Source organism: Strix aluco, chromosome 1, assembly GCF_031877795.1.
Source record: "Strix aluco isolate bStrAlu1 chromosome 1, bStrAlu1.hap1, whole genome shotgun sequence".
Lineage (NCBI taxonomy): Eukaryota > Metazoa > Chordata > Aves > Strigiformes > Strigidae > Strix > Strix aluco.
In genome coordinates, this window is record NC_133931.1 from 96431149 (window position 1) to 96452025 (window position 20877).

At 38.6% G+C, this 20877-nt stretch overlaps 1 protein-coding gene across 1 annotated transcript in view; it reads right to left on the reverse strand.

The window, feature by feature from the left end:
- Positions 1 to 603: 603 nt before the first annotated feature.
- LOC141929914 (uncharacterized) overlaps positions 604 to 20877 on the reverse strand; it is a 128232-nt gene continuing 107958 nt past the window's right edge. The window contains exons 14-16 of the mRNA XM_074840323.1: positions 11718 to 11927; positions 1719 to 1848; positions 604 to 755 (exon numbers count right to left, since the gene is read on the reverse strand). Of these exons, the coding sequence (XP_074696424.1) occupies positions 727 to 755; positions 1719 to 1848; positions 11718 to 11927 (369 nt within the window). The 3' untranslated portion in view covers positions 604 to 726. The remainder of the gene's footprint in view (positions 756 to 1718; positions 1849 to 11717; positions 11928 to 20877) is intronic.

Below are 20877 nucleotides of genomic sequence, written 5' to 3' on the forward strand. Positions count from 1 at the left end.
TAGTCCTTGCCCTTGGGGCATGGACTTCATTTCTGATGCATTTATCTGAAGCCAAATAGAATAGACACTGACTGGTTCAAACAAATGAGCAATATTTTAATACTACTAAGAAAGCAAGAGGGTAACCTCTAGGTTGCTTAAAGCTGCTATAGCTCCCAGGGAAGCAGGACTGACCAATGTTAAGACCCCAGCAAAATGATCTTCTCTGGCATCTTGTAAATTTTGCAGCCTGTTGGGACTTGGCTACAGAGCCTGTGGCATGAAGCCATCATTGTTCCTCTTCTGGACATCTTTGCAGCTTTGCAATTACAATAGTGTTGTTTTTTTGAATAATTACTGAAAACACTGTCAATGTTTTAGTCATGAAACTTGAAAGACAAATCAGAGATTTTTTTCCCACCACCACTAGCAGATACAAGCAAACATGAAAAAGCAGGAACAAGCAAACCTGAGAAATCTAGGAATGTCCCACTATTTGGAAGGGGAAAAAAAAATTATATGAAATATTTATATTTGCATGATCCAATCTGTGATCTGATCCAGTGAGCTCACCACACTGAAAAGCTTGTTAAAGCCACAGAAGAGTTATGAATGGAGCATTTACAGGACAACGCTGTACGCACAGAGGTGTGGATGTCAGAACCCTAAATCCTCTCAGACAGTAACCATACCATGGATGTGGATCAGGATGTAAATAACTCTGTGGACTATGCATTACTGCAGGAATTAGCTCTTGTCGGAGACAACGTGGTTTCCTGAAGATTAGAAAAAAAGATGTAGAGGAAGACATGATGTAAATACAAGAGGTAACAGTGTACTGATGACCTCCCTCCCCCAACAAGAGGGATACAGGAGCAAGAGCCCAGACACTACATTTATCAGATTTCCTTTGAAAAACTGTGTCTTGTGTGCTCATGTGAACTTTCCAAGGTTTCTCTGTCAGCAGACAAGATTAGTGTGGATTTAAAAGTAACACAAGTTGCTTTTAACTGAACTTTACTCCTCAGGGGGCATCAGAAAACTGACACCAGTAGGACTCAGCTAAGTGCAGAGATCTGGTGGAGTTAGATCTGGTACTGAGATCCTGGGTAAGGAACGAGAGGAAATTGATACCTTGCAATAACAGTGACATCTAAGGACACCCAGTGTGTTCTGTAATTCTCTGTCATCGAACACCCTGATACTGCTTTTGATCAGCAGCACCTTCATTTAGCAGCTTGATGCACATGGGCATGTTACACTCTGCATATACTTCTCTAGGTGCTGGGAGGGATCCAGTGGCTCTCAGTACACAGTGGAAACCACAATGCAAGTCAGAGAGATTGGAACTTTGGCACTCAGACCAATATGTGTGGACACATACCTAATTATATATAAAGTAGCTGATTTAAGCCCGCCCTCAGCATACTTTAAACGCTGACCCTTACTCCAGATAGATTGCTCTGGATTGCATTATTGTACTGAGTTTCTGAACAGAAAGTGTGACAATGTTTCGGTGAATGACAGCTCTTCAACATTCAGGACTCTTGCAACATACCTATGAAACTACCCAAGGATGAAGACCCACGGGGAACCACAACTGTGAAATTTCAGCCCTAACTGATCGCACCCTAGTCCTTCCAAGAGAAACTGTGTTTTCAAATTACCAGTTTTCTTCTATCCCTCGTATGGTTTTATGCTTAGGTTTTTCAGCGAGGTACAGAAACTGAAAATAATACCTTTCCACCTTGTGGTACTGTTTTTTCTCTCCCTCAGTGTATGCACCACGCTGTCCATTTTGCTTACGCACTCCTGGGCTGTACTTCTTTCATTACACAAAAGACTTTCTCCAGTAATATCACCAAATGCCTGAAAAACAGAATGGACAAAACCAACATATTATTATGGCAACGTTCAGTGAAATATCAGAGGGAATATAGATGACTTTGATTATACTTCCCCACCCCTCTCTTTCTTCCTTTCAAAATATTGCGGCTTAGAAGCTTTTGTGTGTGTGAAATTTTATTCTGTCATACTAATAAACCAGCTTTACAGCAGCTTACAGTTTAGCTTTCATGGTTCAGTTCCACTCCTAGGCTTATAACAATTTTTCTAGCAGTTCTGCCAAAATATTATAAAGTAAAAGTTGCCGTAAATGTATTCACTAATACAGATAGAGCATTGAGATTAGCAATTTAAACACATGTGAAAAGTGAATTCGCCTAATTTTTCTCACTCTAAGCGCTTTAGTGAAACAGTGGAATGGGGATTTTTACGCCCATTGCTTTTAATAATTTCTTCTTATGATGTTCTTGACACATGGAGAAGATTTGAGTGAATAAAGAATAGACCTTCAAAGAAAATTGTGGCCATGAGCAGGAGATGATGTGTTATAGGACTGGAAACTGGTTATAAAGCCAAGACACTGCATCAGATCCAGCTCAGTTCATTAGCAGTTACCACATCGCATGTCAGATCCTCAGTTTGTGTCATGTGGGTGGCATTTTGCACAAGAGTGCCTTGGCTCCAATTGTTTTCACTTTCTGGAGTGCCCATATAAGAGAAATGTTGCTCGGATAAATGTGAACAGAAATTGAATTTCAGATGCTGAGAAGTAACAGAGCCTCTCTCTAGCTGCTGTTACTCAAACACTAGCATGGAAAAAGCTGATTGCTCCAGTAATATCGTAATGTTTTAATGAATTTTACTATTCTCAACCTGGTTTAGACAGCTGTAATAAATTATACAAATGCTAGTTTTTGTATGGGAATAATCTCTAAATTCTATTGTATTTCTGTATACTTCTATAATCTGTCTGAAGAAGCATTTTAAAATCTTTGTTGTACTCCTGGGTTTGATATCCTGTGAAGCTGGAAAGTTCTGTTACCTCTGGAACATAGGGATACAGGCAATATAGGGGATATTTCCCACCTCACGTAAAAACTGTGACTGAACATTAGAGTGGTCTCGTGCATCCTACATCCTAGGCAAGTTTCTTCATACCAGGCTACTCTTTCTTCTTAGCTAGGTACCACTTACACAGAACAACTACTACTTTATTTTTAATTTTATTCTTTTTACACTAAGAAATAGTCCAGGTTTAGATTGTCCTAAATTATTTCTCTCATGGCATAAATGATCTTCAGGGCTGGTCAAACAGAGGTACAACATCATAGCAGGGCTTCATAGCAACACTTTTGTAATATACAAAGTCAAGAAGACAGAAGAAAAAGGGGGCCTATAGCATCAGTGAACTAACAGAAACAGCAATATTTTCCTGTTGCAATAATCTGAGAAAAAATGTGAAAATGTCATCAGGGTGTACCTGGAGATTTAATCCTCATTCCCCAGAAGTTGAAACACTAATTTCATAGAATAATAGAATCCTTTAGGTTGGAAAAGACCTTTAAGATCATCGAGTACAACTGTTAACGTAACACTGCCAAGTCCACCACTAAACCATGTCCCTAAGTGCCACATCTACACATCTTTTAAATACCTCCAGGAATGGTGACTCAAACACTTCCCTGGGCAGCCTGTTCCAATGCTTAATAACCCTTTTGGTGAAGAAATTTTTCCTAATATCCAATCTAAACCTCCCCTCGTGCAACTTGAGACCATTTCCTCTTGTCCTATTGCTTGTTACTTGGTAGACCAACACCCACCTTGCTACAATCTCCTTTCAGGTAGTTGTAGAGAGCAGTAAGGTTTCCCCTCAGCCTCCTTTTCCTGAGACTAAACAATGCCAGTTCCCTCAGTCACTCCTCATAAGACTTGTTTCTATGAAAAAAAAGAGGATACTGGGGTATTTAGAGTTCACTGGAAAAGCCTTTCCATTGGTGTTGGTTAACACATACCAAAAGCTCTTTCAAATCAGATAGTTCACGTACCCAGCATGCCTGACCAAAGCAACAGAAACCCTTTGCTACACTTAAGGTGCTATCATTTACTTGTGTACTTTAAATTAAAGTTTGAATGGATATGTCAGCTTTTTAGACTTGATCAGATGTTCTGCAGAGTTCTGTTCTTAGATTAAAGTCAAAGTTGTTGTTTTTGATAGTGACTTAATAGCAGTAACCTTATGGTTAATCAACCATGTAGTAAAGTTCACTGTGCACTTACTGCAGTGTAATTATAAAGTGAGCAAAAATATAATTGATGCATTTTTGTCAATCTGTGTAGCTGCAAGGTACTTTTTCAAAGGTTATTTTTTTATTCAGAAAAAATAAGTTAATGCTGTTTTGGCAATTATCCTTTGACTTCAGAGATTTTACTGCTGATTCAGGTAAAACTACGTGATAGATGAATAAAGATTATAAGCATGTAAGAATACAAAATACCTTCTGCAGCAATCAGTAGTTCTACCCTTGCAGCATAAAGTCATTCAGAAAATCACTGAAAATACAGTAAATCTGGGTGTTTAAAGTGAGTTGGAACCAAAAGGGAAGTGTTTCAATACAAAATAGCACTTTTAAAGTACCCCTTAATTATCAGCACTGACGTTTGTTTTACAGCACAACTACAGTGATAGGACAATATTTTTCCCATAAGCGTTGGCTCAGACTGAATGGATGCACTTGGACTTGCTCCCATCTCTTCTATGAACATCCAAAGGAATTAGGTTTAACTTCTTAGGCCTCCAAGGAAAAATAAATGTAAATATCCATGCGTATGTGTTGGCTAGGTGTGCAACCCTTGCTCCTCACCCCATGTTTTCTGCCAGTAATAAAGAAGCCAGCATGATTTAAAATTGTGTTTTCATATACAGAACAAGGCTATAATGCTGCAGTGTAGGTTATTTCAGTCATTTTCTGGTTATCTAAAACTCTGTGCATCCTGCGGAGACCCAGTGATGGTCCTGTCTCATCACTTTCATGGTCCTTCTATTGGACCACAGCCTCCACCACAGATAAGCAGGACATGGTGTCTTGATGGAAATACATCTTTTTCCCCATAGCACTGTGAGTTTCTGGGGTGGACAGTGTATTAAACCTGGAATTTGAAGAAAACTAGAGAGGGGAGAAATGGTCACATGCTTCAAGGCTGCCTCCTGCATTTCCATCCTGTTGCATGCAGCAGCATAGCCTTGACTGTAGTTGACCTTAATAGATTAATAATTAATAGACACAGTTTCCACTTAAGACTATATCTCAATTTACTGAAAAAAGTAAGGACTTATACTTGAAAGTGTAAACAACCTGAAACAGAAGGTATGGAAACGTAACTTCTCCTCGGCTGAGACACAGTGTGCACATCATCTTCATCTGCAGTAAATGCGGTGGCTTAGCCATCACAAGGGCAAGGAGCAAGAGACTGGGTCCATTTCAGGACAGGATACACATATCACATGTGAAATGAGATGGATCAATTTAAGAGAAAAGCATGCAAATGCAAGATTTCTCCAGGAAAACTCTTTTTCTTTTCAGTGGAGTGGAAAGTCCCGTCTGGACAACGATTTTATTTCTTAAACTGATTATCTTTAATTGAATTATGGCATTAAAGGAGAAATATATACTGGTAAAGATAACTTAAAACAGTCTGGTTTATTTCTTATTTGCAGAGAAACTAGCAATGCTGCCATGACCCTCAACAAAAGGGCTGTAAGTTTGCAGGCTGTACTGATTTGATTGCCTATGCCCATGGGAGTATCCCTTAGCTGACTTTTATCATGTATGATACCCAACAGAATCTCAATGCAATGTTGAGAGGGATCATCCTCTTGCTGAACGCAGTTCCAAATATTAGTTGTCTTCAATGGGACAAGATTAGATCTCAGAATTAGGAGGGCAGCATGTGGTGAAGCCTATTCAGCCCAGGAGTATGTACACACATGCATGCATTAATGTGGGTGGAATCACTCTTACAAGGGATAAACCTTTGCTGTTAATCCCTGCTTTTACAGGATCTCCAAGAAACCAACTTGTCATAAACTGGCCATGTTTGTGGATGACCTGGCATGATGCTGCTGAAGCCATCTAATGTGGGTGAATTTACACCAAATAATTACCTTTGCCCAGATTCTCCCCAGTCAAGAAGTCCTCACCCACTCACCTCAGCTGAGTCAGTTTACGGTTTGGAAAGGCCAGAGCTTTCCTGATCCCTCTGCAGGATCTGGTGAGATGATGAAGCCCTATGATGATGAAACTATTAGGTAGTGTACCAGCCTCAGTTATTGAGCTGGAGCAGTCCTCCCTCTTTCTCTTCTCCATAAATCTCTAGTGACCACTGCAGTGAGACTCTTTATGAAAACAGCATGTGGGGCTTTTGCAGTAAACTTGGCCAGTTTATTCCTTTAATGAAGTTAGAGCCAGAAAATCTGCACTCAGATACATGCATAAACTGCACTGGAGTCAACTGTATGGCTTATGTACATACGGGGAAAAAATAGGGCCCAATATTCATAGTAACATTGTGTATATAAAAAGAATTTGTGGAATTAAGAATAAAACATGAGGCAATTTGTTCATTTGCCCAGGGAATATATGGGAGCGACAAATGTGTAGATTATTCTAAGGTGGTTTTCTAGTGTCATTATCAGATCCAACAACTGTATATAAAAGCACACAGTCCTTCACATGCTAAAAGTATAGTTTGCTCAAACAATTGTAAAATATTCAGTATTCTTAAGATTAAATATCTGAATATTGCTTCTGAAGGAACAGCTGTCAGCTTAAATCTAAAGTCTAGTTTGTTTACTGGCTGTATTTTATATCTGTTAGAAAATGACACCAAATGGCAATAAAATTGTTGTAAGTATTCTACTGGGGAATATAAATGCCCTTTGGTTACAGTGTACATATCTTTATACATAATTCCAGTATATTTTCCCTAGAATTATGTTAAATATGTAAAAAGCCTTTTCTCATAAAGGTAAAAATGCTAGATGTTTCCAAGCTGTAATTTAGCATTAGTGTCAAGATTGCTTCAGAAAATAAGGTACAGTTACTGTTTCATTCTTTTTAAGTGTCACTCAGCATACCATATCTGATCTTGTATTCAAAATAAACTTATATGATTTTATTCACTTTTCCAGAAGTGCAAGAGAGTTTAGACATAATTTATAGCATATGGATTCATGTAAATAGCTTAAACTAAGTAATTGGCTAGTCACCTACGTTGTCTTATCCTATTACTACCAGGTACTTTTCAAGTAATTAGGGAAAACAGATCTCTTTTATCCAGTAAGTTTAAATTGGATGAATCCTTGACATTTGTCCAGGTTTATTTGATAGATAAAATCTTACTGTGCAAAAACTTTCTCTACAATGCTGAGGTTTACTAGGCCTATAATAAGAAACTGATTTTTTGCTCAGTTAAAGTGACTTATCTTTGCCCTTTTAATAAAAAATCAACTCCAGTCAGCAAAAGTCAAGATAAATATCATCGAATCGGTGTTATCACCATGTAGACAGCAAACACGTACCACTATCATTAACTTTTCTTGCATGGATTTCAAATACATTTAAAATGCTAAAACTCAATAATTTCCTGTATATTACAATAACATAAGATTAATGAATAAGGAAAAGCATGAAAAGCGATTTATTTTGGGAAGGTCATTCCTTGGTTAGCCAACACTTAAATTGAATACTATAAAGGAGAAATATATTATAGGTAAAAAGGAAAATGGGTTTTACTGCATGTGAATACTTTGAGTTTTACAATGCTTATGATAAAAGGACTGCACTTACAAGTTTAACCTCTATAATTTTTATGCTACACATTTAAAAAAAAATCTTTTTATTTAACATTTCTAGGGCAATTTATACATATCACCTTGTACTTAACGTTCCTTTTAAAACAGTTATTTTTGCCTCATGCTTATGAAACCTATAAAACTACTTTTCATACCAGACATGAAATTTCTAGTTATACCAGCAAAGTTGGACCTTTAATGGGAATAACATACTTAAAGAAATAAGTATTTTAAAGAAGTTATTGCATAGAGACACATTTATTCCTGGCTAATGCTAGTTCTCCTGCACACAACACTTACAAGCTGGCCTTACTTACTGTAAAAAATAAAAAAAAAAGGAAAGTATTATTAAAATGAGTGGTTTGGCTACTTGGTTTAAATGAAGTTCACACTTAAGTGCTTTGCTGAATTAGGGCTACAAGAAAATCTTGCTTTCGCTGAAGTAAAAAAGTAGGATGAAGTTTCGAATGTTAACGTAAATTCCCTATGAGCATCCGAGGACTTTAAAACAAGATTATGCAAAATTCCTCTTATGCCTGGTGATGAATATCTGCAGATACAGAAACATATCTGAGGTTGAAGTCACTAGCAGTCGAACACATGAATTTGATGAAGAATTTAGCCTAATGATTTAAATACTGTTCTCATGCCAGTGTGTTGGACGAGACCACCCCAATAACCTAGAGCTCGCTAGTCTGCACACACACCTCAGTTAGCTGAATGCTAAGAACCCACTACTCATGCTGGTGGTACCCTCTGAACAATGTCTATATTTTCACAGGCTTTTCAAAATTATTATAATTTGTTTTGTTTTCTGCCAAATTCCTCATTTCCTCCAATTATACGTATTGTTTCTGAGGAACACCTAGTAACACCAGCAACCATCATGCTGTAATGGCACAAAGTTTTACACATCCAGTGGAGAGATCTTAGTCCACAAATGCCTTAATGGGGTCCCACTGCAGTAATTAGGAATAGGTGTTATGGCTCTTTCAGGTATGATTCCTGAAAGTCACGGAAATTAAAAAGCAAAGCCTTTGTTGCCTTCAGAGTTACATGTCTTCAGAGTTTCTTAATAAAAGTGAACAAACAAACAGAAAGTTACACTGAAATAATTACATTTTCACCATTGATAGGTTACTGTAATAAAAAGCACGGCCGTTTTGAAGGAGGAAGGTGCATGCAAACCCCAGTTCCTAGATGCTGTTGAATTACTCCTTGTGTTCTGCAGTTGTACAATAGCACTAGCCCACCCAAAAGAGAGGAAAAAGAAGTGAAGACTGGTTGTTTTCTTTCTCTGTGGACTCTGCAGACAAAGTAGACTTGTATACAAATGTAGGACACATCACAGTTGCCACAGACTTCCCCTGTTCCTAAAGGCCATGCTCCTACAGTCCCAAGACAGCATTTCATACTAGTATCTCTGGTGGGGAGAAAGAGGCTGGCTGATCATGAAAAAAGAGGAAAGGCATCTGTCATTCCTGTGACAGAGAGAGAATAGATGACAATCTCCTCGCCACTGTGGAAGAAGAGCCCTCCCTCCTTCACCACTTCTGATAGGGTGAGGAGTGGAATGAAAAGCAAAAGGGAAGTCCATCTTGTTTCTTCAGGTGAAGTGTTGTACCCATTCTGGCAGAAAATAGATAAGATTGTGAAATTAGTTTACGTAGGTAAACTTCTAGAAGAGAGAATTCTTGTTTACACCAAAGGGCGATCCAAATAAATACACAGAAACTGACAATAAATAAATTGGGGCTGGAGAATAAGAGGAGACTTCTGACCAAATGAGACTGTAAGAATTCAGAAAAATTTTTCCATTAAATCACTGGGAACAAAATATCTAAACTAGGCTAGGTTTAGGTAAATTAAACTACCTGAATCTTTAGGACTAGCTCTAAATATTCAGACTGAAAATGCTTATACACAATGAGTTATCCACAGAAGCAGCAGACTGGACAGATTACCCCAAGAAGCCCATGTAGTCTTCATTTCCTACACCGTTAAAAGCTACACATAAGGTTGTAATGCAACCTTTTAGCTCCAAAACTATTTTCTAACCCTACATAAATACCACCGCTTATCTAGGTGCAGCAGAGGCAAAAAAAACTGTTCCTGAGGGGCAGCAATAGCAGCTAGTGGTGAAGCTCAGGTGTATTTGCCCCATGGCAGGAAGCTTCTCACTAGTCAGTGTATAGTTTTAAAATTCATTAATTTATAGAATATTCCTAATTTGGAACTGAAGTAGAAAACCCTGACCTATAAAATACACACATGTATAATTACATCCATATCAGCTAAATGTAAGATCTGTATATAAGTTTTACTGCAATTATTAGTTAAACACATTTCTCATATGTAATTGTATTTAGATCTACAAGTAAAAATGCTGTAAAGCATGCGTTGATCTCCTAAACATGCAGCTTTCAAGACAATGATGTAAGAGTCAGGCATGTAGATTTTAGGGATAGACTATGTTGTGATCTGGTGTGGGAAAATGTACAGAAGTGGCTTGAGCCATCCGCATTGTGCAGTGCTCACTTTGTGGATGCTGATCAGCATCAGTTCAGAACCTGGAAGCTTCTGGGAAGCTCACTTGGGAAGACAAAACTGCATTGTATGGGAATGCATTTCTCCTCTCTCAGAAATAAGAAGGGATTAATGGATGGAACCAGTGCACTGGGTTGAGATTGCCTTGGGTGTTCAAAACCCCTCCCTTCCAAAGCCTTGGGGAAGGTGAACAAAACCTCATGACTGGAAAGCTGAGAACAACTTAATTAGGAAAAACCATTCTACAAAGAGCTACTGTTTGTAACAGGCAGAAAGCAAGAATGGGGCTATGTTGTTGACCTCAAACAGGGAAAAGGTGTTCTAGCAAAAATCTAGCCAATGATTTGTATGACGAGCTTCTTTAACAGACTTAGGCATGGACCTGGATTTGCCGGTTTCTTTGTTTCAATAATTAAGTTCTACTTCATGTAGGCCACATGCCTTCTCTTGTTATCTTTGGCCAGCTCTAAGACTCTGGTGTCTTCACTCTGGTGAATCACAAGTTCCTGGGGCAGAAAATTATGTTTGGATTCCTTGAGGACAGTTTCCTTTAAATTAAATTTTCTTTAAAAAGCCAAGTAGGGCAAAGACATTAAGAATAAAATCTTTTAATGAAGAAAACAGCCTTGAAACATTAACCAAAGGAGCAGAAGCAATGTTTGCCTCATGCTGAAAAGATGTACTTGAACCTTCACCTTAGAAGTGAGCAGCTGAAAACTTTGTACTTCAGCATAATTTGTGCCAGTTTTCTATGGTAAACAGACCTCCGTGATGATGTTCCCACTCCTTATCTGGGTAGGTAAACTAACATTCTTTCACTCTACTTTCTCTTAGATGCCAAAATTTTTTTAAAGGTCTCTCAACACAAGACCAAAGGCACTTCTTCTAAGCACTTAGAACAAAAATGACAATGCAATGAACAAAACGCAGCCTATAAAACAAGTAATGGGTGATACTTCTTTTTAATACCATCCTGTATTGTATTTTAGTGCCCAAGCTGCTAAAAATCTGACAACATCCAGGATTCAATCTAAAACTTGCAAGATGCCAGTAAACAATCTAACTGTGCCTTACCTCTGTGTATCTGGGGAAAAACTAAGTGAATGACCATACCTGTAGTACTAGTTGTATAATAAATGTGCACAATACTTACATTGTATATTTATACATCGAGTTCCTGTACAGAATGACCTTACATGGTTCTAAGCAATATATATTTATAAATAATGTCTATGTGTGTAGTTTCGGTGTATATCTTACATAATTGCCTTCAAATGGCTCTATAAACAATACCAAATTGCTACTTTGCACTGCAAACACATTAACTCATTGATTTTACACTACTGTTTAGAAGTGAGGTCTTCCTATGGAAGTTTTCAATGTACATTTTGTGCACGGTCAGGCAGGTCTGTTTTCCTGTTTTGACACTGACCTACTTCTGAAGTACACCCCTTTGCCTTCAGAATCTGCAGGTGAACAGTCTGCTTGGACCTACCTCAACGATAGCCCCATCAGGTAGCCTGAGGAAGTGCCTGTAGAGCTCCTGGAAGCCGCTGAGGTGAACAGTGTAGACAGAGATGGAAACGGTGGTGCTATCTCTCGAGGTGACTGCAGAGTCAGGGATTTCATCCTGGTGCTGGAGGTCACAGCTGGAGACACCAGGCTTGCTGGCGTGGTCCTTCCAGATGTAATCAGACACTGCCACCTAGTGAGACAGAAGGCCCCCCCCATACACACGCACACACATACGCACACACGCACACACACAGAGTCCCCCCACCCCCCCACCAAAGGAACATATTTAATTAACTTCTGGCAAGAGCTTAACCGATTTAAAATGATTTTACAATAAATCTGCAAAGCCTGTACCATATGCAGTGCTTGCACGAGTTCTCTACTACATATTTTTTTATGACATAGATCTAAATAGAGGAGATAGACAAATCCCTAGTGTATATTCTATAAAGTTAATTCTGCACAGATGAAGCTGTAATTGACTCCTGTATTAACCAAAAGTAGGGAGATCAAGCAGGGTAGGTTAAACAATAAAATGGCAATGCTGATTAAAAAAATGAAAGCTTCCCAAGAATTTCATGAACGAGTATTTGTATTTCTCTCTAAGAAGCCTTTGCGCCTGTACCCACAAGCACTTTTTGTCTCTGATCTCTGTATAGTATTAAAATAACCTTGTGCTGCTAACTGAATTGTAGATGAGGCAGAGTAAATAAGGTGTATTTTAGTGCGGTTTATAAAGCTAGTTTATTGACACAGTTACCTAGTTTCCTGGTTTGCTCTAAACACATTTGCTTGAGTAGGTTTTGTACCTCCCTGTGTCAGTCAAAATTTCCATTTAACCTTTCTTGTGCTAATTCTTACACAGGCTGAGCAGAATTCAAGACTTCAGATGGATCACAACACACAGTTTAAGCACCCTTTATCCTTAACTAGAACTGATGATGAGAAGCATTATTTTCATACTCCCACTGAAGTGCAAGGTTTTTAACCCTTCACTTTTGCAAGACCTTTGCATCACTCTTTTTCTCCCATGAGATGCTACTCCTGTTTACAGTAAGAAGGGATTGGTGATATTGTTATATCTATACAATACACCGTCATGCTCTTCCCAAACACTTCTACTTAACACAGAGGATATAACTCTTTTGCTGGTCCAGCACATGCCTTTTCTTTCAAGAAAAAGTATTACACAGGCTGAAATGATTGGAACTCACCCATGAAGCTAGCCATAGAAATCCTCTAATTTAAGATAGATGCATCAAAACCTTCTTTAGCATAGTTCTGCTTTTTCTGTTTGCTGAAGCAAAGGGCTCAGATTATTACAAGAGATCCCACAATCACTAGATAGAAATTTTCCTCCCACTTGGGAAAAGCTAGATTTAGCTCAATTTGCTTGCGTTCCAGTTCACGTTTCATCAGTTGTTCTTATGCATTATGAGGAATCCTGTAAGTAGCACAGTGTGCCAACACCACGATCCTGATATGCACGCTGCTATTCTAAGCAACTGCCTTAGGAGAGGATTGGTTTTAGGTGAGTTAAGAAAGCAAGAACACACACACTGGAAATTATCTCCAACTCTTTTCCGGGAACAACAAACAATAGGAAACTTCATTTTAGTGCCAGCTTTCATTTATATCAGTCCTAAACAATTTTATACATTTTAAAACAAGGAAAGGTCATCTGAAATTTAAGGTAAAATATGCACAACCTGTATTTCCCACAGCAAAGTCTCTGGGGTTAGAAGGCTTTCATTCAGAACTACTTGTTAGGAACACACAGCAGCTACAGAAAACAGGACAAGCCCTGTATTTTCTTCTGCCCACAACACAAACACGTCTTACACACCTGCCATATGCAGTTGCTCTGTAAGAATTAAGGTGGCCAATGCTCTCATGAAAACAGAAAGGCAGCTTCTGTTGTGACAGTGTTGGCCAGAGCAGGAACAAGCAGCTGCAAGAGCTGCCACACCACAGCTTGTGAAATGGAAACAAAGAATCCCCCGCGGTTACCCTCACCTCTCATCCCAGTGTCTCAGAACCGAGAGCTCTGACCTGTGCAATCAAGAGCACCAAGTCCTTTCTGGCCTCATGTCTTCTCCCTGATCTGTGACTTCAGGAAAGAGAAACAGCTGGGAGAGCCAGTTCAGAAACTCAGTCTGCAGGGGATCCTCACAGCAAACAGGATGATCTCTGTTGTGGTCCTCCTTTTATGCTAGATGTTTTTTCCCCTGTACTACCTGCTTCCTTTCCTCAGAGTGTTTTCCTCCCTCCTGAATCAATCCTGCATGTTCCCCTGCTTCTTCTCTGACCTTCCTCTTAGCCCACTTTCATTAAATCTGCTTGTCTTTCTTTTGTTTGTCCCTACCAACAAATAGGGGGGTTTATTTACCATGTGTTTTGCAAGCCACAGATCGTTCACTGTGAACACTGCATCCTTCTCTCTGCAGCTCTGTTTTGTCCATTTGAGCTGTGAGCTCTGGGGGCAAAGATATATATGCTGTGCTTGTCCAGGACAGAGGACAGCATGGACCTTAGACTATCTTCACATAAGTAAATTACCACATATATTTTCAATCAGTGACAGAACTGAGTGTAATTTACAGCATATAATTATTGTGCTGGAAGCCAAAGCCATGTCACTCAAACCTTTGTGCTTGAGCAAATCTTCGCCTTGACAGGGCAATGACCTCATTCAGGAGTTCCCTTCTCTAGGTGCCATCCCTATGGCACCATATGCATATGGGACCAGATACCGTGTCAGGAGCCTCTGCCTTGCCATCCACCCTGAGAGCAGACAGATCTGCAGCGAAGTGGGAGTAAACAAACCCACCTGACCTGTCGTCACATTTCAAGATCTGGCAGTGTCCCACTAAGGAGATTTATGTGTCTAGCCAAGAGAACATGACAAAGTTGATTGGCATGTCCTCCCCTCCCTAAAAGCATAGCCAGATCATCACACAACTGAGAGTGAAAAAGCACCACCAAAACTGATGGTGCCATGCTGAGTTGCATTGCCTTGGTCTGGGATAGGCACAAGTAGAAAGGAGGGAAATGGGACGCTTGGCTGGAGCATCACTCATTGACCCTTCCTCAAAGTCATCTGGTAGCATGAATTTGCATGAAGGCAGACTCTGCAATACGTGGTGAAATATAACAGCTGAAAACCAATCCCAGTAAAGGAAAGAACAGCATGGGAGGTGGCTGTGGATTTAGACATCCCAGCTCTGAGGGACCATTCAATTCCCTCCTTGCTAGCACCATCTAAAAGTATTTGGCAGAGGCACATCCACTGCCTTGAAACTTTCAAAATACATTTCTGTGAAGTGATAGGTCACTAGAGAGCTGCTGGGGCCTGCATAACCTGAAGTAAGCTCCAAAAGTAAACTCTACTGTCATCTGAAATTTCTATCATTAAGTTAATCAAAAATGTCCATTCATTTCTACAGGAATACAATATGAGTTAATAAATCCACTGAGACAGGCTAGTCAAGAGACTGTGCATATAGGACATGTCAGAGAACTGAAGTTAGCTATGATCTAGATTCACAAGGGCTGACAAGAAACCACAAAATGCCAGAGCAGTGTACAGTAATCCTTAAATGAAATTCATCTTTCAGCAGAAAAACACATTAGGGATGGTAATGCAATGATAAAAGAGTCAGGCCAGAACAGGTTCAAATGCTGAATATTTCACAACATAACTTAATTAAAGCAGGAGTGTGAGGCTGTTAATCGCTTTATAATAGTACAGCTTGAAATGAGGTCTGATGTGAATGCCCTTATAGTTTATTTGTTTATACCATTATAATCACAAAATGTTACATCGACCTAATACAAATATACAGTTTTCACTGGTCTTTATTGTGTTGGTTTTTTCTCCTTTTGATCCTCCTGTCTTTGTGCAAGTATGCAAAGGGAAGAACTGGGAGGAAGGGTCATAAATTTAGGTCAGATCAGATGATTCAGTAAGTCTCATGTGGGTTTAAGTCTTATTAATAATTTTAATACATTCTTCCTTGACAACAATGATTTCAATCACTGCTCCTGTAACGTACAGTGTGACGTAAAAATACAGGGAATTTTAAAGAAATTGAACGTGCTTCTCATACAAAGAAGGTAAATTATGTCACCCTTTGGAAATTACATACGTAACCTAGAACAAAAGACAAAAATACATTTGTAAGTACAAATACAAATGTACTTCATTGAATAACTATATCATACCGTACCAAATGTACAGAAATATGTTGTTGAAGTAGAACATGATAACATTTTAAATACAAATATATTAATAAATGTATATTTATAAATATATTACATGCATGATACACAGCCAATTAATATTTCCAAGGTAAGGATACAAAAAATGCTGTGCTAGTGTGTACTTTGAGGCTTTCTATTGTTTGACAGCTTTTGTAAAAGAACAAAGAAAAAAGGAATTCCTCAAATTTTCTGAACTATAGTGGGAATGAGAGGAAGACTGACTTTTAGTGTCTTAAAAAAAATATATCAGCATTAAAAAAATGCTATAAAAAAAGTTGATATATGTGTGTCCAAACACTTGATTATGAGTAGTACTGATTCTTAATGCTTACAGCATTATTATTAGCAATGTCAAGTGAATCAATTCCAGCTTCATGCATTGCAAAATATATAAAAGATGTTTGAAAGCAGCATTCAAACAAAATGCATAAAATGAGTAATATGGACCAAACCAAGCAGCTGAGAATGGGCGGAACTGAGGTGGTCATGGCAAATAATTAGCAAAAGTTACAAGCTGTTAACTTCAGGCAAAAAGGCAAAAGTGTTGAAATCATAGAAAAAAAGACATCAAAAGTCAAGGGTGCTGTATGTACTTCAAGTAACTTTCATAAACATGGTAAGTGCATTTTCTGTGGTAAGACTTGTAAATATGGGAATTGCTGTCCTGGAGGCAATCTTTGTTAAACCAGTGTAGCTCGACAATTAAAAAAACAAAAGCTGGCTAGTATTAACCTCCGAGGGAAGCTGAGCACCCCTTAAGTATTGCAAACCCCATCTCTGACACGCTGCTTCTAAAAACCTTGCTATCAACTCCGGGAAAAGAAGAATTTATAGGGAGATGTCTAAAAACACCCTTGCTGCCCATATCAAAGGCACCTTGGTGGCATCCAGGTCCAGGTGATGCTACCACTGAACACACACAGAAAGAGCTATGACAGTGGAGAAGATTTTCAAGCTCCTGTAAGAAGGATGGTGTACTTTATAAGAAGTGAATATTAACTCAGTTCGAATAAATCATGAAATTAGAGAACTGGAAAGCAAAGGCAGAACAAGAGAAGCTATTAGGACTGCCAAAAGTCATACCATCACGAGAAAGTCATGACCAGTTACACCAATGCCCCACATATTTAATCCTTAAATTATACATATACGCTTATACATATACAGCATACTTTAGTGGGGCTATAGCATGCAATCTTGTGCTTGGGGCAAACATGGGGGCATGTAAATGTCTCAGGTTAGCAAAGGCCTTTGGTCTGCCATTGGCAGAGGACCTCTGCCAGGCATGTGTGGTGTAACAGCAATCCTCTGACCTATAGAGACAGATCAGCTGCAAACACCTTCCAACCAGTGAGATATCCCCACCTACGACTGCCAGTAGTAACTCTGCAGATAGATAACTTGCTTCTAAATTGTCCTATTTATGAACATAATGGACCAGTAGTATCCGGGAATTGTTTATTTCAGTCAAATTATGAATGCCTGAAGCATTGTTGTTACAGTCTTCCCTGATTTATTTAATAAACTGACATGGACAGACTGAATGATGAAAATAACCATATACAGAGAATAACCTCTTTGTAAACGACTGAGGAGAAATCCCAGAATAGATTTATGGCAAGCTGCTCAACATTGTAACACTAGGAAACAGTGGAGGGTCTTTTTGTTTCTGAATTGCAATAGCATCATGTTTATGGATATATCCAAATGAATAGCAATGCAGATCTTTTATAGGGGATGATTTTGATCTCCTGCTTTTAGATATTACAAAGCACAGTTGCATATTTCTTAGCCACTGTGCACCCGTTGCTATTGTAGTGTGCTGCTTACCATCCCATCATTTCAGATCTAAATCTTAACGTGGTTTTATGTCTCCACACTTAAGTCATCCATAAATAATACACAAATGTAGAAATAGACTCTTTCAAAAAATAATAAATTTTGAAAAAAATTTCATCTCAAGTATTAAGTCAAAGAAAGCTGATATTCAATTTAGCAAAAACCTTAGTGAGTGAAAATTAAAGGCCACAGCTTTCTTGCATTTCCTTGTACATAGCAGTGCCTTTGTCCATTGATTTGCCCTAAGGAAAGGAGATAAAATACATTCCCTTCCTATCCCAGAGAATCCTGCTGTATTCCAAGCCCAGAATGGGTTTCGTTCAGATGGATAAGAGAGATCTCTCTCCACGCCTCATTTCCCAAATTTATAAGGGATGTTGGAATCAGTTACTTAAGAAGGCATCTTCAGTAACTTCAGACAGACAGGATTTTATCGAAAAAGTGTTTAGGAAAAGCTATTTTCCCTATGGAAGTCAGGGTTTTAATGCATACAAGGGCATATCTGTGTAAATAAGAGTGTCTGCTATTCATTATCTGCTCATCAACATTTGTTATTCATTACTCATCTGTTTACAAATGTAATGCAGTCAGAAAGCAGAAATAATACTATATGACTTTGGTGACCAAACATACACCAGAAACAACAAATAGTAAATAGATCAGTGGAGCAGTTCATCTTATGGGATAAAATTCGCCCACAGAAGACATTCTGCAAAAATTCATGAAAATAGCCCTGACAGATCTGTAGAAAAACAATGTGATTAAAAAAAAAAAAAATCTGTAAACAGAAAACAAAGGAACTAAGTTTCTCAATTAACCTATTTGCAATGAACATTTTACCTTAGACTTTTATCATTTGGAACAGATTAAACACAGAGAAAAGACAGTTAAGAGAAATAAGTCTGTTCACAGATTTCATTCACCATGTCCAAGACCACATGCATACAAGATGTGTCTGGGTATGAGACACGCTTTTACTCACCTGTGACTTATGTCAGACAGACAGATCTGTTCCTGGCAACTAAATAACATTTTTAAAGCTGGATCACTACATGGGCAGTAAATAGGCTGAGAACTTAAATATATTGGACTGGTAGCTTCTAGTAGCATCTTCTCCAGCTTCGGAAAATTTCCTCCTGTGAAGGCAAAGGAATTGTGTATCCTTGTGCCAGTGGGGTAGAACATAGTGTGAACTGTGCTCTTGTGGACTGTGCCTGTTGTTGGATACCTGACCAAGTCTGGATTTTAAACTTTTTTTTTTTTTTAAATCATCTTCAAACAAAATTGCTATGAGGTTTTTCTAAGAATCAAAATTTTCCTAATTTGCCTGCTTAGACACGGCTTTCTTTTCAAGCAGGTAAAATGGGTCTATGAAAAAGAAGATGAAAGAGGAAAGCAAACTTCAACACTTTTGGTAAAACATATGAAAATCCATGAAGGTTGGTTGCTCCCTTTAGAAATATTGTGATTTTTCTCTGATCTTTCAATAGTCCTAATGAGTATACTGACTGCTCCATCATGGATATTAATTATTAGCAAACAGATTTACCACAGAAACTCTCTGTGTTTACCAGATTTACCATCTAGAACCTCACTCACACTGCAGCCCCATTGCTCCAGCTGCTGTACAGACAGGTAGAAATGGGCTGCCCACAGAACAAAGAGTTAACAGGCGAGATCAAAGCAATAGGTGTGTTAGAACATATATGTGGCTGTTTGCTTTAACTGTCCCTAAAATATCTTATCTGGTTTGCCAAATAATCACTAGTAATTAGCTGCTTTCTTGGAGACATCACTGCCGTAGAGGGAGAACTGAAGGAAAAAAGTTTCACAACCATCTTCCTGGCAGGATGGACAGCAGTGGAAGGTTCTGGCATATTTGTGTAAGAATTTGATTTTCCATGGCAGTAAAACAAATGCTGATTTCATTGCAGGAACGAAGGGAAAAAATATCTTCCTTTGTGATCAAGATTGGCATTCCTCATTCCCATCCCCTCTGCCACCTTCACCCCAAGGATCTCTTTTCTGCCTCCATAGGGCCAGCACCCCAACTGCAAGCTCAACAGGACCTAATTGAAAAGTGCCTCAATTACTAAGGCATTTCCTTGGTGTCAGTTTACTGCTTCCTTTTTCTGCACCAGAGTTTTATTTCTGGCCCTTGAAAACTTTTTAACCATGCCTGGTACTGACACTTCTCTAGAAATCTAGAAGTGGAAATCTACTGTAGCAAGTATAAAATGGGTCAAAGGTTCAGGACAGTTTGCATAAGCCTTCAACAGGGTATGCAAACCAGTTGGGTCTGCAAAACTTGTCAAAAGAACTTGCAAGTTCAGGCTGCCTCCTGGGGTTCTCTGAGCACCAAAACCTCTAAGCAATGCCTTCTTCCCTGCTTGAGTTAAGAAATCAGATAGCAAAAATTCTTTTGGCAATGATATTTCCCACTTGTAGCACAGCATTTGCAAAAACAGTCTGCTTTGTGGTATTTCAGCAGTTCTGCCTTCAGTTCAAGCAGGAACCATGAAATGCACCAAAAAAAAATTGACAAAGTAAAACTGCCTGCTAGGAACACTGACAAATGGTTTATGGTTCAACTTAAAATTTTGGGCAAAGGTGTGGCGTGAATTTATGCATGGAAGAAAGATTCTGTTCATATTTGATTTCACCTTAAGTAGTTTGCCCTTCCTGAATGAAAAGTTGCTGTCTAAGATATCCAGAAACAATTGCATTGTATTATTGAAGTTGATGTGCTTGGTTTGTAGAAAAATGGTTTAGTGTACTGTGACCAATTGTCTATTATAATGAAGCTTATTATTAATGGAGTGTACTTTTATAGCCTTATTTTTTCCTCCTTGGAAGATAGCAGAGTTCAGCATCCGATAAACATGTAAATTGCATTTTCCTTTTCACACAGAACAGATTTCAACTTCTGAACCAGCAGTCAACAAAGATTCCCCCAGCTGCTGGGAAAAAAAGTAAGTATTTATGAAAAAAGGCATAATAAGATCAGAGGGAAGCCTGTCATAAAAATGCACATTGCA